Source organism: Pocillopora verrucosa, chromosome 1 (genome assembly GCF_036669915.1).
Source record: "Pocillopora verrucosa isolate sample1 chromosome 1, ASM3666991v2, whole genome shotgun sequence".
NCBI lineage: Eukaryota > Metazoa > Cnidaria > Anthozoa > Scleractinia > Pocilloporidae > Pocillopora > Pocillopora verrucosa.
Window position 1 is genome coordinate 12,632,458 of NC_089312.1, and position 25,347 is coordinate 12,657,804.

The 25,347-nt window shown below is 37.5% G+C and overlaps 2 protein-coding genes and 1 long non-coding RNA gene across 3 annotated transcripts in view; 1 reads left to right on the forward strand and 2 right to left on the reverse strand.

The window, feature by feature from the left end:
* The first annotated feature begins 4,917 nt into the window (after positions 1–4,917).
* Positions 4,918–25,347, forward strand: part of LOC136283123 (uncharacterized) — a 42,043-nt gene continuing 21,613 nt past the window's right edge. Inside the window, exon 1 of the long non-coding RNA XR_010718571.1 lies at positions 4,918–4,997. This is a non-coding gene — a long non-coding RNA (uncharacterized lncRNA). The remainder of the gene's footprint in view (positions 4,998–25,347) is intronic.
* On the reverse strand, positions 17,631–21,551 carry LOC131770277 (homeobox protein Nkx-2.3). Its single transcript, XM_059085987.2, has 2 exons — positions 21,099–21,551; positions 17,631–20,966 (listed from the first exon to the last, which is right to left on the reverse strand). The coding sequence occupies exons 1-2, from the start codon at positions 21,400–21,402 to the stop codon at positions 20,557–20,559; spliced, it is 714 nt and encodes a 237-aa protein (XP_058941970.1). The 5' UTR covers positions 21,403–21,551; the 3' UTR covers positions 17,631–20,556.
* Positions 23,143–25,347, reverse strand: part of LOC131770301 (homeobox protein Nkx-2.5) — a 2,757-nt gene continuing 552 nt past the window's right edge. Inside the window, exon 2 of the mRNA XM_059086017.2 lies at positions 23,143–24,984. Coding sequence (XP_058942000.1) covers positions 24,419–24,984 — 566 coding nt within the window. The 3' untranslated portion in view covers positions 23,143–24,418. The remainder of the gene's footprint in view (positions 24,985–25,347) is intronic.

A 25,347-nucleotide genomic window follows, 5' to 3' on the forward strand; every position in this document is an offset into this window, starting at 1 on the left:
GTCACAGATTAAAATGGTAAAATACTCTCTCTTCAAACATATTTTTTCCTTAAAGTTTTCACAATGTGCAGATCACGTCTATTTGGTTATTTCTACAAGGAAAACTATTTTTTTAAATTACTCACCAGAGATGCCTTTGTGTCACGGCAAGAATTAGAAAAATTATATCATAATTTGCTGATTTAAATCATAAAATGTTCTCTCTTTGAAGTAAAATATTTCCTTGAGGATGTGCCCTTCACACTTATTAAGATATTTCTGCAAGGAAAAATTTTCTTTTAGTCATGCACCATTCTGAAATGATTGTAAGATGTTTGTCTTCTGTGGTTTTAATGGGCAATAACTGAGAATATGGCATCTTGGGTTTTTTTTAGGCACAAAATAATGTGTTTCAAAGAAAATTTTTTATCTTTAGTGAACATGTATGTTGCACCCAATAATCTCTTGTGCGAATGTTGATCTACCAAGATACCCTGAAAGAAACAAGTGACATCGTGTCAAAATTGGGTGAAATTGACATTCTGCTGTTACTTGCCATCACTCATTTTGATAACGTGTGGCTTTGCCTCCTATAGGAGGCATTAGCCACAAAAAATCATATGGCCAACACACAATCGCATTGTTTCTACTCTTTGACATAACATTTTTTATGGCTTTGTTTAGAGCAAATCCCAGCAGTCACATTATAAAACAGCCCTACCGCAAGCAATTTTTTCGAAATTTATTTCTACAATTAGAGCAGTTCTCTTTTTCTTTTTTACTTTTATGACTTCTGGTGCTCATTAAGCTGTCGAATGCGACTTTACTTAATTCTGTACATACGCATGGTGTCAATGGGAGTGCTCTTAGATGGGGTATTACATAGATTTACTCATTGATGATGGTTGATAACTTATGGTATGTTCACTCTTATTCGTTAGTCCTTTTTTCCATCGCTATTTAACTGATGACAAGTCACTTGCCTTTTGTGCCACTCTGTCAGCTCGATGAATAAATAGCAAAAAGTTCACCCTTCACAACTATGGTTTTTCCTTACCAAAGTCGACTTTTCTTACCAGTAAAGGCCTATGGTGTCTATATACTAAGTGAAATAATACATAGTTACTTGTAGAATTGTGGAACTTCTCTTCTCGTCCGTATCTTTAAACTAACGTCGTAATTTGCCACTTACTAGGGCTGTGAATCAGTAATTGGGAGGCGGCTTTTCACTTGAAAATAGAGACAGGAGATTTCGACTTAGTTTATTTATCGTTAACTTGGCTGACGTACGTGTGTGGCGCCATAAAACAGAAACGGAAAATCGAAGGCCTTTGAGAGGTGTACTCTCTATAATGGACCATCAGGATGTTCCAGGATTATTTTAAGACTTCTTCGGTTATTACGAATTAGTCCAGGAGCAAATGTACACAATTACAGTCCCTTGGGAATTTCTTGCTGAAAGCAAGCCACTGCACTAGATATGTTCAAGGGACCCTAAATAATCAAAACAGTGGTGTTGCCACTTTTGCAACCTGCTCAAACGCTTTTATGAGGATGTTTTAGAAATGCCCCTGTAGACTGTGCATGAAAACGAAGCTACTATATAAAACATCTTTTAACTTTGTTTATTATAGGAAAATAGGACCAAAATAGAACCAAATACATAAATCTATGTTCTCGCTGATGTCTTAAACGCACGTTCAGTAACTGGGCGCGGGCGTCACAAGATTAGTCACGTGACTTAATAAGCATGGAAGTGAGGCTGGTCTACTAAAGAATTTTTGAATTTCCAACAATGGCTAATATGCTTTGCTATACTTCATAAACAGCATAGAAATTTCTTTTAGCTCAAACTGTTCCTTTCCTATTTAATGTGCTGGTCACGTGAATTTCAAAAACATGAGAGCGAGGCTATGATAAATGGCCTTGCTTGAGAGTTCAATTATACCAAAAGAAAACTCACTATCATTTCTGAAAAATTATTAGCGACAATATTACTCAGAAGTATGTAGTAACGACTCTGATCTTTCCGAAAAAATCAGGGGCAATGTGCCAGTTTTTCGATATACGTGGCTATCCTGTTTCTGTCGTTTAAGCGAGCCCCCATACAACACTCACACAACCCACAGTTCCTGCATTTGCTCTGACAAAGGGCTAACCCTCGAAATGTCGGCTTGAAACTCTTTACGATGGCCAATTTATGTTATCAACTCAGTTGATGGTATTCTATTACCCTGTTATACTCTCCCACCGACGCAGCACCACAGTTTCTTTAGAAACTTATCCCCTTTCTTCATTTCTCAGAAGTACACCTGTTGTTGTACTCCAGAGAGCCACAAGCATTCGAGATTTGATCATAAGTAAATCTTCTAGCAACTTGGAACTGGCAGTGTCCCTTTCGCAAAACCTAATCATTCAAAACATCAGATTCATATTTATCTTCAACCATCTTCTTCCTCGTCACTCTCATTATCATCACTAAAACCGTCGTCTTCATCATTATGCATAGTTTTACACGTTTCACCACTATCTAAACACCCACATTTATCTGTGCAGTTCAGCCCACTCTTTCTACTCTGGCGGGGTTTGTGGAGCACCACTCCCTAGCAAACTTGCACTTTACAAGATGAATAATAGCCCGAGGTGCTGGAGGCAGTTTCTTTATCATTACAATTCAATGATCACTATCCATTTCCAGCCAGAACTCTCTAGTGATGGCAGGATGGGATTTGCTACCACATCATTATTCCACAGTAAAAGTTGATAATGGACTCCTTAGATTGCTTTTTAAAGAGCAGCTTGGTTCGGTGGCAGCCTCTCCGACTGAGCTTTTTTCTTCCTAAAAAGCAATCATCTCAGTTCTGTCACTGAACATGTTTCTGTCTTAGGGAGATAAAGCTGACACACAGATCTCTTGATTGAAGCCGTAATCTCAGCCCTGGGAATCAAACCTGTACCTCCAAGTTCAGAAAGACCGATAATGATTTCAGCTTCCACGAAAGCTTTCCAGCATGTGGTTTCCCCTTTACCCGACAACAGTCAGTGTTGTCTGCTCCTTTCAAAACTGGGAGAGTGGTTGCCTTTTCGAGGCCTATGGTGCGAAAAATTGGCCGAAGAATAATTTCTCAGTGGTTCCTTCCAGTAACAAAAGGGGTGTTCTTACAAAGACTTAATAAATAATGTCTGAGGGCAAAGATAAAAACCTCTGTGTCAAGATCATGTCGTAACTCTGGCTGTAGTACCCATGGCATGTAAAATAATCTCCGTGTCTGCTCCCTCTTGTTTGCTTTGGAGCTGAGAAAATCTTCTCTTGTTCCCATGCATTCTGACCTCCTACTACAAGTACTCGTCCCCTGTTTTGCCGGCCAGCCGCGATGGTCTTCTGTGCTAGATAGTCTGCCAGCACTATCTTTGTCTTAGTGTGTGAAAAAAGTCTCTTCATCGATCGGAATCTCTGCGATATCTGTTGAAGCAGTGATTCAATTATACCACAGATTCTTGCCTTTTCGCCTCTTTTTCCGTGTAACTTCTTTTAGAGAAGATGGCAGATCATATCTGTCAAAAACCAACCGGATTTCTTTATCTTCGCTGAACGTCTCAAAAATCCGACTAACAAACTGATTTAGCTACTACATGCGAACAGTTTTTGATCCATTCGGGTTTGTCCAAGCATTGAACCTCGGATATTGCATCCACCACAGTGACTCTAATCTGTACTTGTGTAGTCTTCACACATTTCAAAAATACCGAATAGGGCGCTCTTACATGAGCAGCGAAGTAATGTTCCATATCAGCTGCAAACATTGATCTTGGCAACAAGAAAAACTAGTAAGTACCAACAGCTTCTTGGATTTCAACTCTCTGACCAACTCTTGCATACGATTATCGCTCTTGCGAACAGGTTCCTATCCTTTTGCAGCTCCACATCATTGTTTCCAACCCCTAATTTGATGTTTCTACCGACAGTCTTCCAAGTGGAAAGCTTCTATTTTTTCATAAGGTCCTAGAGATTGACTTTCTCCTAGGGACGGGGGTAGGGGGAAGGGGAGGGGGTTTGTCTGATTTCTGCTGCGTCACGATAATTTACCTGATCCCTCAAGAGGCTCCGAGATGAGTTATCCCTTCCTCATTGGTAGTCAATTATCTACAGGCTCCCCTTTATACTCCATTGGCAACAACGAATTTCCCCTCCGTTTTCTCCGAAAACCATGTGATTTCCCCCAAATCTTCCAGTTTCAGCTAAAACAAATATCCATGCTGCCTATGAAGAATAGCAAAGTATTTTTAGTAGCCCAGCCTCACTTACATGCTCACTTGGTCACGTGACAAATCTTGTGATTCACAGTTATCAAATTAAATATGTGTTTAAGCAGGAGCCCATCACTTGGTTTAACGACGAGAACATTGATTTATATCTTTGGTTCTATTTTGGCGCTATTTTCTTGCTATAAACGAGGTTAAAAGATGCTTCATGTAGTAGCTTCGTTTTCATCCAGGGTCTTCAGGGGCATCTCTAAAACATTCTCTAAAAAGCGTTTTAGCAGGTTGCAAAAGTGGCAACACGACTTTTTTGGTTATTTGGGGTCCCCTGGATATATCTAATGTAGTAGCTCACTTACAGAAACAAATTCCACCAGAAGTACAAATGCTAGAATTAAAAAAATATAGCTCGTAGAAGCTTTGGATATTGAAATGATCATTAGTTAAGAATAAGTTGTACAGTAGAGCGCAGATGTTTTGAGTTTGGGAAATGACATACTCAAATTAGTATTTCCCGTCGGTTGTTTTGCATAGGTCATCGAGGACTGCTGCCTCGCGTGCGCAAACTTCCCGCGCTCCAGATTTTAGCCAATCAAATCACGCGGCGGAAACGTAACAATAGGTCTCAATACGAGATAGTTTCATCCAGATGATTTCACATCATGTTTTTCCGCCCAGCGAAGCTTATCGATAGTTTGTGCCGAATGATATCGACAGTATCTGGTGGAAGCAACGGATTAAACGTGGCGTTGAATAAGGTAAGTCGACCACTTTCCCAGCATTTTGTAGAGACTTCTCGTTTTAATGGAAGAGTATGTGGCTAACTTGAGAGCTAACCCACGTTTTCTTCATAAAGGAACGGTAGAATTTTAGATCCATTAGGTGATGGTAAGATTTCCGCACAGCCCCATACTATTATATAAAATAAAGCCGTAGCCCTCAAGGCATTCTATCGTTTTCGTCATTGTTGAGCTGTATGCATGATGAAGAATGGTGTTGTGCAGAAATCTTACCGGTGAGCAAGATTTACGCACAGCCCCATACTGAGATAAAGAAAACCATGGCGGAAACAATATTTTGACCTTGAGACTGGTGCTTTGTTTTGGAATAGTTTGGATTGTACGGAAATCCTTCTGAGTAATTTGTCCCGCCAATAGTAATATATGCCTGTATCTGAATGAGAATCCTACCAGGGGATTTGCAGCCATTTGTTGGCTTGTACGACTATCAGCCATTTGTTGGCTTGCACGACAATGAAATTTGATTTGGTCGATATGTTTTAAAATGTCGTTGAAATTTGGGTTCGATCTGCGAGGAACTGGGCGGACTTCATTTCCTTCACACTCTAATTCCAACCATGTTCCCATTCTGCAGTGGCAGATCCAGGGGGAAGGGTCTGGTGGGTCAGAACACCCATAAGGCCTGTGAGTATTTTAAGTACTTGTCTGAAACAAAAATTATTCCATCAATACAATGGCATACATCTGGTTAATATGAAGCAGTTGATATTTACAGGTATTGAAAAAAATTCCTCTTTTGTCTCTGGAAAAAAATAACTGGAAATCTGTTTTCAGGCATTTGCAGATGGGAAATATGAATGCATCTAACATAAGTCAGATGTTTGACTGTCTGATTACTTCTTGAACAGATTGCTTTATCACTGAGCTCAGCCTTTGTCGGTCTACCCTATTTTAGGCTAATTATCTTTGAGTAATAGACCCACAAAAACTAACTGACCTGCTTGATTGTGAATGATTGTGAATGTTTTTGTTCATGACTTTTCACTTAAACACCAACAAACTAACTCTTGATCATGGCAAAACACTACAAGATATTAAGAACACCCCTATCAAATCTGATGTATTGGAATTTTAATCAAGACCTTGAGTACTCTTGACAAAAGCTAGTTATGGAAAGTGTTATTGCTCCTTAAAAGGACTCTTATCAATGCTTGCTAAGATTTTACAAGATTTGTATAGCTTCCTTTGTGGTCATATGCAATCAATTAACCCAACATTGTCAGCCAGCTATGAGAGAAATGATTGAACCTCTGATAGGTGAAGAACTACTTTGAATAATGTTGTGACCAATATTACTCTGCTTCAAATGTTCTGCTGCTAGTAGAGACAACAATTTTCTGTGATGCTTCTGTTGATATTTTGGTTCACCAACAACATGTTTGGTCAAACATGTTTGATTTCAAGTGTATGGTCACCCAAGATTTCCTTTTGAATTCTGTCTTAAGACCTAAACTGTCATGCCCTTCACTTTAGACATGGCCATAATTTGTCGCCAACATACTGCAGCACTCCTCTTATAAAGGGTGCAGATTCTTCTGTTCTTGTGAAAAATTTATCTCAGAGCCCAGTCCTTTCTCATGATCAAGTGTGGGTTTATTGATTTGATGGCCACCACAAAGGTTATATCAGACTTGTGTAGCCTGCCATTGGAACATTCTCAATATTTTCTAGCTTGAGAAACCATTAAGAAACATTTTGTCAATTTTTGCAACTTACAGATTACATTGACTGTGAATTTACTGTCTAAGCAAACACAGGAGAAAAAAAGACAATCCTCTGAATTGTTTTTTTTTTATCTTATGATCATCCAACTGCACTAGCTGTCAATGTGTTCTCAAGTTTCCTGGGAATGTGCCCTGAAGAAGGGGAGGTCTGTGTCTGAACTCTAGGAATCAAAATGACTTATTTGTTCAAGGATAAGTCTCTGAGTCTCCTGATACCTAGAATTGCTCCATAATGGCTGTGTACACATGGCAAAGCTGTGGAGTTTTTTTTTCAAAATCCTGCTTATGTCCACCCTTTGTATCCTTCTTTTTAAAGATCACAGATAGGTTTATGGTCCATGGGGGTTGCATAGTCCTAGATAAAAAGCTGTAGTCTCTCTAGCTTCAGAATGCTGACCAGGCTGAGCTAGTTAAGGCTAGATTTGCTCCTCAACTATTTTGGATGGAGCAAAGTGTGTGTCATCTTTGATCTAGAGTTGCTGGAACTGTTTCTTAGTTGAATAACCTCATTTTCAAGGTCAGATTTTCCTCATTAAGCTAGTGTTGTGTACAACCCGCATCTGTAGTACTCTTTTCATAGGCTTTACGAGTCGGTTGTGTGTCTTTTTAAAGAATAATTATTATTTTAAAAGATATCTCTGATTTGTTTGATATTAACCTAGTAATTCACTGGAGTGGCTCACCTGCACCCTCTTTGTAGCTCAGTGTGTCCTGGTAATCGGACCTCAGATTAGAACTGGGTTAGGACAAAACCCCTAAATAAGACTCAGATTTTTCTCTTTCTTTGCATGCTACAATTGTTTCATCATTTATTGACAACCATGCAAGCCCAAATTTATAGTATTTCCTTGTTCGTGTTCCTTAAAGGATGCTTTGGACATAGCTTATCCTAGCAAAGTATGCATTGCATTTCTTGTGTCTTGATGTACTTCATATATGTATATTTATTATTGACCGAGCATGAGGTCATTTTTCTCCTCTTCCTCTTAGACATAAGTTAAAAGTGGTGCATGTATATTTCGCAGAAAAATGTAAGAATTAGTGTGAAGCATGAAATTCTGGTCATCATTACTGTGTATACTATTGCCATACAAGATGTTGATCCAGAACCTTGCTCTCTACTTTAGAAGCAAACCAGTGCAAATCAACAAGTCAACTGACTCACTGCACTTTAAACATGCTATTATTGTGTTGAGTTGTCAGGCTCAATTCTGAATTGTCTTGCGCTTAAGGCGCCTGAAGCTCAATAGCAATGCAGGTATTTGTTGAAACATTTGAATCAGTTTTTTCATGCTACTTATAGTCTGGTACTTTGCACCTTTGCACCATTGATATTGATCATTATGCATAAAAAGCTTGACTTGTAAGTTAAGCATGAGAGGGCAAATAAGGGTTGTGGTTACAATTGGTTATTTGTAGCAATAGCAGCATCTCTATTCACATGTTTGCCCCATTTTGTATCCTTTTTTTTACTTGATTACTTCTTACAGTGTCAGACCTTCCCCCAGAACAAAAACCAAGCAAGTTCTCTGCATTAGAACACCATTGATAATAAAAATAACAACAACAATAGTTATTTGTTGCAGAAATAATGGATTGATAATTATCACATAGATGTATAACAAAGAAAATTTTTTTTCCAGTTATATAGTCATGTATGTGTTGGCTCTACTAGTAAAGACTCTAACTTTTGCTTGTCATAGAGTAGTGTGAACAAAATCAAAGTATGTAAAATATTTGTGGTCTATGATTTCATCACTGGATTGTGTGATCAAGGGTATATTAGCAACTAACCACTAGTACCCTCCAGAATGAATCCTGCTTTTCTAACATGTGTAAATTTCGTGATACTATGGAGACTTCATACCTAGGAACCTGCCTGCCAATAATAAGGAAAAGCAAAAAACAATGTTTGAAGAACCATACTGATGAGAATGCATCACTGTGTACCTCTCCACAAATTCCGCCCAGTTATTATCTAAGCCTATTCTGTTAATTAAAAATCGTGGTGATTAGGCAGAAGTTTTCACTGCCAAATAATTGTTTTGACTTTCTCTTCCTCAATATTTGCATGTATTAACAGCATAAACCTGCTCTAAGAAATAGTTGCATTTGCATAGCCATTTTTTCTTTCATTTCTTTATCGTTAATTTCGATTCCGAAAAAAGGTCAATTCACTGTTTAGCTGCCCCTGAGAAAAAGTATCAAGAATTCCCAGGAAGAAGAATTTTTATTACCCTCTCGCAACCACAGGTTTTCTGCTGTTTCCTTCTGATAGACAAATTCTTAGCATTGATATAATTATGATTCAGCACCCTGATTACCCCGCAATTAACACCACTATTATTGAAATATACAATTATTATTTTTTTAATCATGTTATCATTATTATTATTATTATTATAATTGATATTAATCCTCGTGGTCCGTTGACAATCCAACATTTTACCTCTGATTCTAAAACCAAAACTAGGTGCGTTCATCAACACGCGGGCTATCATGCTTCATGTGTAGTTTAATGATTTCATAGCACCACCCTTTTTGTTTGAAAAATTCCTCCGTGAGATTTTATCGGTACTCTTTTTTCGTTTACAACATATCGCATGTCGGGAAAATTGCAAGGAAGAGTGCGTGTAAGTGATTATTGAAACCGTTCATAACAGCAACACCTGCCCTTATCTGTGGAATTGGTACGTCACTCTTAAAAAATATATATTTACACGGCTTTACGTAAAACACAATTTTTGTTATTGATTTAGCAACTTTTATTTCTGCAACATACGTCTTGCCATCTGTGCTGTATGTTATTCAAGCTGGACTCTTCATCGTGGTCATTATTATTAACAGTTTAGCGTCGAATTTAGGCGCTGGCTTTCATCTTATTGGGCAATTTCTCCTCTTGTGAAGTTTTCTTGTAGTGTTACTTCACTGATCATACTTTATCATCTTCTAACTGTTCATATACATAAGCAATTATTGTTATTTTTTGGATAAGATCTTGCTGGTTGTTTTTCTGTCACAGATGTAAAATCAACTGATAGAACTCCATTGTATGTGCTTTTTTCAAATTTGTATTTATAATCATTGCTCGCTATTTTAATTCGTGGCAAATGTACGTAATTAAAATGTGTAACTTTTATTCTGCGGCAGATTTGATTTGGCGACGTCCGCCATGAAAGATATAGCTGTGGTATAAGTTGTGGCCGGCCTTTTTTCCGATTTGCTTTAAAAAGCTTACCACGTTGTATGATATGCCATCAATTTTTATATTTCTATAGTTTATGATCTTGTGTTCATGGTCAGTTATAAAAATTTAACTTTTAGTGGAAACTTACTTTATTTACCATTTTCTTAAACTCTCCGTTTAGATGGCAACCACGAAAAAAAGCAGGTTTGAGGGTTTTCTCTTTTCCTCTTACTTATAGGCCTTGCATGTAGAAACCAACCACCATCTATCCTGTGAAATTTTCTTCAGCTTCAAATGAAAAACAGCCGGTTTTTAGGACTATTCATTGTTTCAGCATTTCACTGATTGTTGACCTAACGATAAACAGTAACAAAGAAAAACCTACTTCCTTTGTGTGCTTTGTGACAAGCGGTTTCCTGTGAGGTATTCTGTATTTATGTTTCCAATTAACACCGTCGTAGAGAATTGATGGAAATTGCTTTAAAAAGCCAAAGCTTCCAGTCGGTGCGTTTTCTGGAAATGGTAAACACAAGCGGAAAGTAAAGTACAGTTCATTGTTTTAATAGGACGTACGATTTTCAAAAGGAATGTTCGGAAGAGTTTTTCACAGATTTATAGGTCGTGAGAAAGAGAAAGCTGCTTTCCCGGTCGAGTGTAAAGTGTCAGATTCGGAAGATGAATAACCACACTGCCGAGCTGTAGTTTTGGCCCAGTAATAATTATTAATGCTGATGGTTTTTTTAATTACTTTAAATTTGCCGGAAAAAGGGTAAATTGACAGTAGGCTTTGCATTATGAATTCTAATTATTATTCTCCATTGTAAATTCTAAATCGTTGCCGGTATAGACTAACAAAGTTGGATGTATTGGGATTTGAAATTTCCAATTCCTCTCTCATTCTTAGACCCAATTCAAAATATGTTTTAAATTCTAAGATATGAGTATTACTCTGTCGATAATTCACAAACCAAATGAAAACAAAGAAAACAACTTGAACATTTAAACATAGTCGACCTTTTCCTTGCTTTACTTTGGTCATATCTCGTCTTCAAATGAAAATTCTCGCTCGTTTGATTAAGTTATTTAATCATTGCTGTTGAGAATGATTCTTTAGGCTCTCATGACACATGCTTTACATTTCAAGCCACGAATTAATACGTCAAAGAAAGACGTTCGCACCATGTATGTTACAATATTTTCATTTCATTAACTGTTTCACTTCTGTTAATTTCTACGTTATACTTGCCCTGGGCATTACCGTACAAAAGGGACTGTATTTTTTTTAAGTGAATTTTTATGGCAAAGAGAAAATAATTCGTTGACCCAAATATTTCAATTATTTTTAGCCTTGTTGGGAAGAAATTCAGGAATTAACTGCCCATGATGTACACGTTGGGAAGTAAAGAGGGTTGGAGACCCTGTTACAGGTTAAATGCTACCAATTGTGTGGTGTAATATGTTGATGTGATGATAAAAATACATTTTCCAACGAGAGTATCATTTTAGCAAACTGGGGCGGAAACTGTCTCATAGTCGATGTTTGTTTACTTCGTTTCCACTGTTCGAGGCCAGTAAATTATCTGCATTTGGTTTCCAATGTCGTTGGTAAATTGGACAAGAAACAGTAATTTTATAGTGAGATTGAACTTAGAACGTGTATTAGTGCAAAGTTTTGAGAGAGTAGCAAATGTAGCGTCTTACAAAAGGTATTGAGACTTTCAATGTTGTCTTGTTATAGTCGGTCATTTCGTTTCCCTTTGGAAAAAGGTATAAAATGATAGGGAAAATTCTGCGTTATTGCACAGACATGAATCCCTTGTAGTTTGCCCCCAGTTACTTCTACACTTCACTTTGAAAGATATACACGTATCTTCGCCGTGTCTTTATGTTTTCGTTTCAGCTTCGTTTTCACGCGTTTTTTATCATTATTTCTTTAATTTTGTAAAAGGTATTATATTAACTGATCTGATTTTATGTGAACGAACTTTACCTGAAACAGCATCAAACCATGCATTGGTTCCGTATCAAAGAAGCCTCGTTGCTAATGGATTTTGCTTGTTTGTTTTGATGCCATGGCGTTAATTTTTTTCATTTTCTTAAGCAAAATGAGTAGAATTTTTCTTTTCTATCGTGTATCTACTTGTTGGTTCTCAGGCAGGTTCATGTCGTCCTTTGTCTTCAGTTTGGAATTATTATGTATATAATTTTTTCTTCATTACTCGTGATTCTTGTTCGCCCTAATTTCAGTACCGTTTGTATTCCAACGCGGTTTGTGTTCCAAGAACTTAACATTCTAAACTTTTATCTTATACATCGAGTGCTTTCGGAATAGCTTCAAGAGTATTTCTTTCAATCATATGGTGAAGAACTGGGAGCTTTCCAATTGGGACTATCGAGAGGTACTTTTTTTTATCCCATGATCAAGCTGGAAGATTTTGCTTAAAAACATATACATCAACAATTCGAGGCAGTAGTGAATGTCGTGTCAGTACGAAACGTGTCGAGAATGACATTCATGTAGGTACTCCATATTAACGATAAATTTGTAGATTTGGATTTCAAATTGATAATTAGATTATGCTGAATTCGAATTAAAGGAGTTTTCAACTTCAGAGTTTATAATCATCGTTCTTAAAAATTTTAAGAGTTAAGGAGAGGTGAGATCAGGTAAAAAAAGGGAAACAATTTTCTCAGCTATGCTATGCTCTTGAAAAAGACGAATATTTGAATATTTTCGGCTATTGATAATATCGAGCTATTGATGTCAACTATTTCCCTGCTCTTAGAAATGAAGATCCCCATTTTCATAGGTTGAAGGATACTAATGTTTCTGCTTTCTTTGGCCCCTAATTTTTTGGGTGCTGAGAATTATCAGTCTTATTTCCATTCTCCTTAAGGGAGAAAATTCGTGATGTTTATTTTATCACCTTCGCAGCATTAAGATGATTTTGATAAGTGAGAAAGCCCAATTCGGCTTTGGACATGCACAGAACAGAACGTGTATATCTAAGTGTGTCATATCAATCAGGCTGCTAATAAACAGAGGCTCAGGCTATAGAGATACTTAGATAGCGAGGACTAAGAGAACATAAATGTGTTATGGTAGTAGGCTGCTTTTTCGCAATGATTACATATTTTTGTCAGAAAAGCGCGATGGATAACAATAGCATATTTAGCTTTTATCAAGCACTATCCACGAACGTATGATGAAATTATTTTACTTAATATCCCATAGAAACCCGCCCCCAAGCTTTAAAGGGACATAGACTTACTTTAATCGTTAGTCATATGCGTAGCAAAGCAAATATCGCCATTTGTTCGTATTTCGCTACCCGTAAAACCAATATAGATAATATCTCTCCGGGTGATCACTTTTTACTCTGGACACTTTTCAAATGGGTTACTTTTCTGTTTTTAATATCATTACCTTTATGTCACGAGGCACGTATTTCCTAACCTGTTGGGGTTAGAAATTTCCATACCTGACAAGACTCAAACTTTGCTATGTGAAATTTCAGTCGATCGTTTAAATTGGTAATAATGTGAAATGATTTTAAAACCGTTACGTGTGATTTTGCTCATTTTAACCATTCTTGTCTCGCGAGAATCTTAAACTATCTTTGGACTTTAAGAAAAGGAAGGAAATTAATACGATGAAATTTACTCTATTTGGTCTAAATGTAGAGTTTGCATGCATGAGTAAAGGTCTTGAAAGTGGACTTAGCAACTGCAATGGCCTCGTTGTCGTTTTGGTCGCCTCAGAAAACGGAAAACGGGTCGATAGCTAGCAAGGAAGACTTAGAGTAAAAGGCTACCACTCAAGTGCAAAGGTTAATTTCATTTTCCTCATATAATATCGACAGAACTGATATGGTTCGGGTTATTCAAAATTAATAATTATGGTATCTTATCAAACATGTAATTTTCATCGTAGATGGTTAACGTAAATTTCTAATTTTTTATGTAGATATTTTGGATAAGTCGAAAGAACTCTAGTATCTCTTAACTATACGGACACCTGTGACCTGGTCTTTCCTACTCAGTTTTCTTTCCTTTTGATAGCAATCATTTATGTTTATCTAAGTAAGGAAGTTCAATTGATTATTGTAACCACAGATCGTTATTTTCTAGTGAAATTATAAAAGTGGCCATCGGTCTTCGCTTATCGCCACGCTTATAGCGTGATTAAGTTGCAAAGCTTGGGCAGAATTGAATGTGCGCTATTATGAGGAATATAAATGCTTTTATGTACCACACAAACTTCCTTTTTGATTCTGATGATTTTGATTTTGTTTTAACTTGTTTGGCTTTTGCTGACGTCTCTTTTGGTTTAGGGCTTACTTGCTGTGCTAAAAATGCTAATCGCAGAGCAATCAAAACTACATAACGTGCTAGCGTGACCAAAACGTGGTTGAAGCTGGATGCGTTACTGAGTGAAAACTAAAGTTAGAGTGAAATTGTTATTTAAGATGTTGTGTTTCGGTATCCAATGTGCTTTGCAGTGCAGATAAATCTTTTTCTTACTTGAGCTGTCATGGAGTTCGTTCTTTCACTCTATTTTGCCTGACATCACTCATGTTTGTCAGGTCAAAAGGTTCCAAGGCGGTAATCTCAGGAGGCGACTTTAATTGATGCGGTGATAAGTCCATCAGCACCTATGGTACTTTCGATTTTGCTTGTGTTATTTCTTCCTCTTTTAGTAGGTTAGGTAGTTCAAGTGCAAATTGCTCGGCTAAATAGTGGCAAGAGGAATTCTCTACTTTGATGTCATTTGAGAATCTGTCACTTCAATATTCGAACAACGAACCCTTAAATGAACGTTTGAGCACTTTTAAAGTGCGATGCCGTGTATGATTTGTTTGTACAGAAGAAAAGGAGCTCTTCGTTGCTTTAAAATATAAGTAAGTGTAAATAATCGTCTAAAGTAAGTGTGAAGTATTGCGCTACTTCTATTTTTTTTTAGGTTATCTTTCACACTCACAATCTCTTTAAAGATGTCTACGGAGTAAAACGTTCAAATACTTTGCACTGTATTGTTAGTGTTCATACGCTTGTCCAAATTATCTGGATCGGGCTTAGTAGGCTTGAGATGGGTAGTTTCGTTTAGTCTTTAGGCAGTTTATCTTCTCTGTTGGTGGTAGCGTAAGGCGCAAGTCGCACGAGGCATAACATTCTGCAAGTTTCTTTGATGCTGGGAACTGTTTTGGCGAACAAAGGTCAGTCAACTTCAGATGCGCGCTTTTAAAATATACTCCAGAAATTTCAGACAAAGGGCCTGTGTGACTTATTTTTTAGATTTAGGTGGGGTGTTGAAAAACTATCGGAGGATTTTTTAGTTAGGAAACAGCGTCCTAGTTGTTGAGTTATTTTCATCTTGATGTGCTTCGTTGTTTTCTTTTATCGTAGAAGCCGATTCTTCGTGTTTACGAAGAGTGCACAATCACTCGGAGTATGTTCCCAGTACTGTTTATAGGATCATAGGTTAATGTGGACTTAAATAATACGTATCCGTTTTCTTTACCTTAACTGCGTGCACAGGACATGCATAGTTCCTGTAGAGACCAAACAAAAACAAAAAATCGTCCAAAAAGCCTTATTAACTCAAGCAGTATTAATATACACGACAAGGTTCAAAAACCGGGTTATTGCCAATTTTGTATGCGTGTTTTCCCCTTTTCTCCCTCTCTCTCTCTCTCTCTCTCTCTCTCTCTCTCTCTCTCTCTCTCTCTCTCCCTTTCTCTCTCTCTCTTTCTTTTTTTTTTTAACACTTTCGTCATTGGCGAGTGAATAAGCTAAAGCAACCTACTGACTGACAAGAACAGAACTATTCAAATGTCAGAAGAATCTTAGTTGAATTTTCCCCTGGTGTCATGTTACGTAGACTAGTTAAATTTCGTATTTAAAAGGTCTTCAAGTTAATTGCTAGATAGTTATGGTGCAAAACTTTATGTGTGAAACGCTCAGACGAGTTAATGTTACGAATTATACTCTTCCTTTATATTTTTTTTTTGTGCATTACTGTGAAAACATCACCGATTCGATCGCCTTATAAATATATAAGGATCGACATTATGTCTGTTTTGCATAAATAAATACGAAATTGCAGCGTAATTTACAATGAATCAATTTATATCAAGTGCTTTTAGATTTTAGGACAATTAAAAAAGTATTTTCCATAAAAGAAGCGGCCTCTATCAGCAAAGTAGTTCGGAACTGCCGTGATGATATTTCCATTTGTAACTTGTTTTGCTGAAAAAGAAAGAACTCTCTCGATGAAAACACCAGGTCAAACGTAATATATCAGTTGAAAAATGCTTTTGAAATTTTGTCGTTGTCTCTTCTATTTGTGGGTTTCTGTTTGATTTATGCACTAATGTTTTTACTGATGATTTTCGAATTATGTTATATTATGATATTCTCGGTGATAACTGTATTTCCGTTAGAGCTCATTTGTAACTTCTATTTATCACTTTGAGGGAAACAGTTTTATGCGGTCTCATCTCAATATTCCCATGTGGAATGACACTATTCACCAATTTATTCACTTCAAACTTAACAACAGTTGTTTTTTGTTTTTTTTTTTTTTACGGTAGTAATAACTCGAGAAAACCTAGCTCCCTCCTAGCCGCTGAGTAGAAGAATGATTTCCTATGCTTTGAGTAACATTATTCCTCCAAGATTCAAGAGATAATAGGTTGAAAGTAAAGGAACCAAAAAAAAACTTCAGGTCTTCCCTGTATTCTTTATGCTCCACACTTTGCTAAAAGGTCTGTAATTTATTTACACATGATTGTAATTGTAAGTTAGTATTTGTGGCACATATCGAAGAGTAATACAACTGCCTGTTTGACGAATCCGACTGGTTTTATCTCTGTGGGTTGATAACACCACATCTGAATAATCGATGTAGTTTTCATTTTCACTTGAAGAAATTTATCTCTCTATGAATAACGGATTTGGGATTTTCGGATCCTTGTGGCATTCTCTTTACTTTGCCTAGCTTAGGATGAACTGTCGTCGCTCATTTCCATGCAAAATTTTGTTTCTTTCATCCAATAGAAGTAGAACGAACGTGAAAGTGCTACAAACTGAAACTTTCAGATTGGAAAGATTATTAAATTATTTCATGTTGTTTAGGCCAATTGATATGGGAATCTTGTAGTTCTAGCTTTTCGCAAAGGAATTAAGCATGTTGCGAAAGAAATTGAAATAAAACTCAAAGAAAAGCATCAGAGTTTTAACTTAAAACTTCTATAAACAATGGACCACCAGAAGCAGAAACGGCGTAAAAGTACTTTGTATACAAGCAGTGGGAGGGTGTTTAGGTTATCAGCTAGTCTTTTGTTAGTACTTTCTCTGAGCTGCCGATTTGTGTCGATGCTTGCCTGTATTTTCTTTGATATGTACCTGTGCTATTTTATCGAAATTGCGTGAAAAGACAAGGACATAAGCGTTGAACAAGCATTCCGTTTCAATGAAGTAATAAAAAGGATAGCTTTGTATTTTTGCCTGACATCATTATCTGTTAAGATGTACATTTGGTTGATAAACTGCTCACAGCCGGTAAGGCGCCTTGTGTACCCACAAGACTCATTACGAATATTTTTATTTATTTCTCTCGCTCTACGATTCTCTCCTGAAAAGTTAAAAAAAGAAAAAAAAAGCGTCGCGAACGCCAAGGAAACCCAATATGCCGCAATCACGGTTTACGCGATTTCCTTTGACGGAAGAATTGTAACGAGACGCATTTGAACAGGACTGAAAAGCGGTTTAATGCGATCTCCGCTTCATTTAATTTCAAGCAATACTTCTTGAAAGTAAATTCGGTAGTTAAAGGTGTAATAAACAAAACCCGCCATTCTCACACCTTTGCACAATTAGTGGTGGTCGTTAATGGCCTCTATTGAGCGAGTAAATGCTCATTCTAGGTTGTTGTCTGTTCAGTTGTTCCATTTAGAAAAGGGGCTTTGTCTAGCTGGCACTTAGTGCGAGCTTTTGTTTTTGTTTGGTTGTTCTATACTTGCATGAGAGTCTTTTTTTAGTGAGTACACAAATTGGAGGTTTGGTAGAGGCTGTCCTCTTGTTATATTTTAGCTTTCTCATCAAGATTAATCACAGTATTTTACTGGTGGTTCTTTTCACATTTCGCCTTTTTGAAATGAACCGCATGGAAATTTAGCTGTAATTCCTCATTTAGTTTTTTCTACCGCAGGCTGTCAATGATGACATTAGTATGTTCCGTTTTAATACCACGTGCCTCTCTACCATCCGGAGAAAGAGTGAGTTACAGCACAAAAGCATAAAAGCATAATGTAATCATCTCCTCGCTTTCAATTTGTTTTGTGTTTGAGAAGGAAAAAATGAAGTACGATATTTCAATAGCAGTAAATGACGAGGATTGCAACCGGCTGTTAGCTTTACATTACTGTTAAGATCAGAGATAAACATACATTTTTTTCGGCTTAAAGAGGTGTATTAAACTTGTGCAACCAAATTGAATTATAAGTTTCTTTCATCCTCTTAAGTGGGTCGCACGCTGTAGTTATTGAGATGAAGTATAAGATGAGTAGTTGGACGCCATGAAATAATCTTATAACGCCAAGAGCGCTCAGGTTATGCCACCGCCTAGTACTTTCACTGATAACCCGACATATTTTTTTTAAGCTAAAATGTTTTTGTTTGCTCGAAATGTTTTCTTTTATGTTTTTACTCCTTGACAGTACATTATCTCTTGGGAGCTGAAACCGGAGAAGCCATTTTATTTTGTGGCTTTAGACGAATTTAGTTTGTTATGACAGAGGGAACTGATCGAGGATCAGGATCTGTCGCGTGCGAAAATGAAGGGTCTCAAATCCCCCGCATCTTGGGAGCAAAGTAAGCTTACAATAAACTCAAGTGATGGTCTATGAAAGTTAAGCCTTCCAGTCGCCTACCATTTGATGAAAACGATTACAAAAGTAAAGCCTGTTATTACTGGGAATTGATTTTCTCATATTAAACACACATCTCTAAATAGAACACTCCACACAAAGCGATGCGATGATAATATAAATGGCCATTAACACCTTCAAACGATGTGCCATTCTTAGTGCGACTTTAGCAAACAGGAAACCATGGCATCCGAGAAAAGAAATGCTAACATTGAAGAAACTAAAACGGGCTTTAGCTATTCATGAAAATTTAACTTCCATTAAAGTTTATTCAAGTACCTAGACCAACGCATTTAGACTCGTATGTTGGTAATGGATTTAACAGATGGCTTTGTCTTCGGTTTCACACTTCCGTCGGCCATCTAACTGCCCTGAAGTGTCTCTTTAAATTTCCTCAAGCTTTTTGCTTGAGTTTGGAAGTGAAGGGAATCCTATCCGTGAGAATGACATGTTAAACGAGATCCATTAAGCGTGGCATAAACGAATCATCTTGTCGTTCAAATGGTGTCGTGGGAGGGGCACCTAAATGAGTATTAAAGAAGTGTTTTACAATCACATTAAGCCCCAGAATAAAAGCCCTTGTAATGAGCACTAATGAGTATCTTTGTAGTTGATGAACGATGCACTGTAATCAAATTCAGTCGACTGTAATTGTATTTCGGGTGTCGCTGTGATACTTATCTATCGCTCTATCTCACTCTCGGTAAATGACTCAATCGAAAAAATGCAATGATTTCGACCGTTAAATTCTTGCGCACCATCGAGAGTTAACAAAGCGCTCTCGGATGTGAAACTCCAGGCATCAATTAAAGCTGAAGTAATTCAAAAGAGATGTGGACAAACATGTCACCCGGACCTTTTTATACTTTCTATTTGTGCTGCATAAAGTTGCGGCTCCCGAATTACTTGTGACTGTATTTCAGCTCGTCGCGACTTAACATTTCTACGCGTAGGAATCAATGAAATAAAAATCGGCTGACTCTTCTTTCAAGGATGTGTATTTGTTTATCACTGGCGACCATGTCTTTCTTATGCGCTCTCCGACCTAATTCGGTGAATTTTTTCGCTATTTGTGATGTTAAAAAAGTTAGGGAAAATATTACTTAGATGGTTTTTAGCTACAGTGATGCTATAGAAATCAAAGTAGCGTACTTTGGTACGCGGTTGAGTTTAGTGCTATTGTCGGTACAAAATTGAAATATAGTTCATGTCCCTATTCCCTTTCGATATCTACCAATAACCGTTGCTTCAACTTAAGGCCTATAATTGTTTCTTTTGGGAATTTTTTTCAGTCTCCCACTCAATCTGAACACTATCATACACTCTCGTTAATCTTAATCTTGGATTAAAGGTAATTAAGAGCCTAACACTCGCGCAATCTAATTTCGATGATGTGAGTAAACTTTGAGAGAGTAGACCACTCCATGTAATTCACCGGACGCAAGTGATTTACTTCCGTAGCTAGGAGTTAAAACGTTATCCTCCGCTAATCTTTTTACCTTTTTGCCGCTATTTGGTGTTAAAGCAGAATTGTTTCGGGATTGAGCCATCGAGGACGGCAGCGATTAAATTGTTTGAATGGTACTCTTTGAGTGTCACTGTCTTCGTGTTCGCAGGGTTTGGTTTGAAGGGTCTGTTTGTTGTTGCATTTGGGACGTGATTTAGTAATCTTGAATTCATCTGTAGTAAAAACCACAAGGGGGAGCGAAGGTTTGACTGCCAAATGGCGCCATTGATAGACCCGATAATCCTATGTCTTCATACTGTTTGTGATCATCCCGAACCAAAACTCGTACCGCGACTTTCTTCGCCGCACTCGGAGGGCAAATTTCTGATGCGAGCTGACGTCGTTTTGTTTTGTATCTCCTGTTCTGAAACCAGATTTTAACCTGTGTCTCAGTCAGTTTTAAAGCAGCAGCAAGCTCTGCTCTCTCAGGTCCAGATAAATATTTTTGATGGCTGAACCGTCTTTCTAACTCGAATACTTGAGCGTGAGAGAAGGCCGCTCTTGATCGCTTCTTTCGCGGTTTGGCCTGCTGTTGAGGGTTGGAAGTCGAGGTGTGGTTGACATCTCTTTCTTGGTTTTCTGTAATGAAGAAACAAAAAGCTGTAAATCAGAACATGTGCAATTGCTTAATTGAGAATAGTCTAATTGACACAAATTAACTCGGTCTGTAAAAGTGAATTTTAAATTGTGAACGGTAACTGTGTGACTTACTGTGAACTTTCGCTATTTCTTCTGCTCGCTCTGCGATTTCTTCAGGTTTTCGTTCTCTACTAAGTGAGGGCAATGCTGTAGGAACTTGCGAGGCAGTGAATGTTTTGTAGCAGCTCAGCTGATGGATGGGTAAAGCGCTTTGAAAGTACGGTAATGGCAAATATGTCGGCGACACGGGATGAGTGTGGGCAGGGTGCTGACTCCAAGAAGGAAGGCTGCTGTTATTCTGCTGTGGGACATCATTACGATTCAAAATATCGGTGATCGAGAACGGTGTAACAGGATTTCTGATTGCTTCGTTCATATTCCTTAGTTTAAAATTGGACACGCAACAACGTTGAGAAGAGATGATTGCGATGTTGGCGTTCAGGACTCACGCTGATGACCGAAACAGAAATAGGATACCACCCGTAGATGTGAACCCTAAAAACAGTACTTGGAGACCTACAGGAATTTTTCACAATATCATTATTCAGCGATAAGAAATCAAAATTGAACATTAATCGACGATTGGTCGATGTCCACGTATCACCTAGAGGCTGTTGATGAGAAAATCAAGCTAATCAGGCATTCTTATTGGCTACTTGCTTCATTTACGTAGTTTGTTGACATTCTGTTAAAGAGCGTTGACACAATGCAATTAAGAACACACGGCCTCTCAATTACGCAAGGATCGGGGTCTTCCGAGCGAAGGAAGCATCAAGATGTGATAGAATCATGAAGAGTGGGTGCAAATTACAGCGAGCTTTTCAAAACATTCCTTGTTTACAGAGATAACAGGGTGGAAGTCCGAGGAGGTTAATCTATTTTGGTGTTCGTTTCACGAGATGTGATTAAAAAAATTGTACAACCGTTCAGGGCAATAGTGTGGGTATTTTTCTCTTAAGTGAACGCCTGAATTCTCACTTTTATCCAACATTATAACCTGTTAAAGCTCGAAAAGTGACCAAAGGCAAAGAGCACATGACTGACAGCTTGCTTGGGTTAGGTCTAGATGGGTGGCACTGACAGTTTTGTTTTGTGAGTCTGCTTGTGGAGGGCTATTTAGTCGATAATGACTTCTCACCTCATGCCAATCATTGTGCCGATTCTGCATACGTGTTAATTCGTTTATTATTTTACTATTGTCAGGTAATGTCGCTTAATGATTGCAGTGATTGACGGCCGAACAATAGGGAACGCGCCATCTGCTGCGAATCCTTTGTTGACAACGTTTACATGCACTTTAAGACATTTCCATACAAAGGCTCGCCAGAGCAGATTTTTATTCCGATCTCGTTTTACCTCTCAACGGAAACTTAAAGTGAAGGAAGTGCTTTCAAAAGAACACAGGCAATTGAAATGACAATATTTAGGCATTTAAAAGGTTTTTTACTTGAGTGTGGATTGCTTTCAAGGATGTGAAATCGACATCATTAACGCGAAGCTCATGACAGCCATCAACTTCTGTTAACTAATGCGATTACTGTGGTCCACGGAGTTCATATTGAGTTTTTAGCCTAATGTCTTTTTTTGACCTGTTTGTTCACACTTGGGAAATTTTCGGAGAAATTAAAAACCGGTTCATTCACTTCAATGACAAAAACTTTTTTCTTTTGTCTCGAGTTAATTTTTTCTCACCGTATATTGTCAGTTTATGTTGACAATCTTTTTTTGCCACAAAGTTGTTCCCCGACAATTCATCTGGTGTTACATTACTTTCCCTTCTTCTTTGTGATATTTAAACAGGATCGATTGCGGAACCAAAATTAACTAGATTTCTATGAGGGAAATGTGAAAATTAATCACAAAATTTACATTTTTGTTGTAAATAAATAGCCCGTTATTTCTTTTTACTGCAACTAGTTAGAATTGACTTAATTACCGGCTGGTATGTTTTTGAAATGTGTGTTTTAACTAATGGAATATTGCTTGTTATAATTTCGGCTTTCTTTTGGAATATCCTCCTTTAGTTGCTGGCATACTTGACAAATAAAAATTTTACATGAAGGAGAGCAATCCATTTAACCCATGCAAAATTAAAAGACGTCCAAGAGCCCGTAACAGTGGTCCTTTCGGTTTAAAATTTTATTCGTTTAAAAAGAACTAGTTGAAATAAACCAAAAATAAAAATATTTGCGTCAATAGTACGAAAGGATGACCCGTTTTTTTTTGTAACAGCTGACATAAGCCAGCAGATTTAAAAACACTGGCTTCATCTTCATATTTGAGACACGGAACATATATATCTTAATGGACATAATATAATAGCCTTGTGTTTTGAATCTCTTGTTGGTCTTGGCTTCTTTTCACAATGTGTGTACTATAAATCGCCAATTAACTTCTAGTGAATGTAATTACTTTAAAAGCTATCTTTATACTCGCGGTGTTCCTGTTCAAAGCAACTTCTGTCTGCTTTTATCGTTAATTATTCTTGTATCTCGAGGTGAACATTAAAACCATGCACGCACGAGTTACGCTGTGACAAGTTCTCAGTTACTTGATTGCTTATCTTGGACTCATCATCAAGATATCGCCAAAATTCACACATAGGTTTTGACAGCCTAATTCCAAAGCTGGTCCTCACTTATGAAAAATAGATATGAGAAGGCACGAAGTTAGAACTGCTATCTTTCAAAAAAAAAGGAAAAGAAGAAGAAAATATCTTGTTGATAGTTACTTTTCTGTGGTATTTTAAGTTTTCTTGAATTAATTCTTTCTTAAACGAATGTTCAATATTGTGAAATGATGTCAACTTCAGATCTATATTATGTTCGTGTTCATCCGATATTAAATTTGCCAGTGTCGCACGTGTATTTTGCTTATGACGCCCAACATATCTTAATTCGTCTATTTTTCCTATTTATAAATTTATGCTTTGACTTCGTCTGTGGGAAATATATCTCTGTTGAAATATTACACCCTCTTTCCGTGTGAAATTTATCAGTGCAAGGTGGCAAACTTAGCGCCTCACACAACAGGCTTACATAAACGAAATTTACAAAATGTGTACATGGAGCGATTGGATGTATGCTTTTGGTACAGTGTTTAACTCTTACTTATCAATAATTATTAACATTTCTTACCTTTTCTTAATTTACACGATAAAGGTAGCCGGCATTTTTTCTTAAAAATATCGTCTAAATATTATTGTTTTCTTTGCTTTCTAGAATATTTTCTGGCTAATGTAACTCGTATCTTTCCTCTACTTTCACCAGAAAATTTTAAATATCTCGCGTCTCTGTTTAATGTCATTGATAAGAGTTGTTCATTCTTGTCCTGCTTTGCAATGTCATAGGAAATGCTTGTTTCTTAGATTATCGCGAAGTTAGACTTTACAGTTACCATGTTCTGTTTGCTAAATGGTTGTTCTGCGGTGGTGGGTACATGTTCATGTAATGCGGGGCGAAGTTCATGTTCATATTCATGTTCATATTTAAACCATAAGGTTCCCTTCCCAAGCACGGTTCGCCATCTCGTACGAGAACAGGCACGGCTACTCTACGAGGTTCTGGCGGCAGGCCATACCAAGATTCCATACCGGCCGTCCGCGCTTTGTTTTCAAGCGCTTGCTTCTTGCATTTGTAGCGTTTATTCTGGAACCAGATCTTTACTTGGTTGGATGTAAGTTTTAACATGCTTGCAAGGTGATCTCTCTCGGGTGCCGATAGATACTTTTGTTGCTTGAATCGCCTTTCTAGCTCGTAGACTTGCGCTTGAGAGAACAGGACTCGTGGTTTCCGTCGTATACGTTTCTGTTTGTTGGGCACTTCGGTTGTGGCTAAGCTGGGATTTGTGACTTGATGATGCATCTCGTTGGCGTTAGGCGAAGTGTGTTGTGTATGCTGAAGCTCTTGAGTGATCTCTTGGCTTTCTGACTTGTTGTTTAACTGTGATTCCATTGACACTGTAAGCGTACAGGAAAAAAATCGTTTGTCAAGACAAAACGAAAACTATCAACAACACCATCACTATAAAGCATTTAGCCTGAGGGGTTACTGTGGTAATTAACGTAGTGAAAGACTTCCACGCCCAGAAGATTTCAAATGGTAAATATTTTCGCATAAGTGAATGACGTGAGTTGTCGAACGCTTTCTTCTTCAGTGATTTTGCGTGAATTTCGTTGACGGCCGAATCGTTAATATCGCTCATGAAATTTAGGCGCGAACGGTCAAATAGTCGGATATAAATCGGCTTCTCGCGAAAAATCATAACGGATCCAAGAAATGTCTTAACCTTTCAATGGTGTTGCTCTTTTAAGACACTTGAA

Bases quoted from the DNA above. Each gene is read 5' to 3' on its own strand.
- LOC131770277 (XM_059085987.2), bottom strand. From the start codon at position 21,402: ATGAACGAAGCAATCAGAAATCCTGTTACACCGTTCTCGATCACCGAT. The intron at 20,967-21,098 runs GTAAGTCACACA...TCTTCATTACAG, and splicing joins AGAAATAGCGAAAGTTCACA to AAAACCAAGAAAGAGATGTC.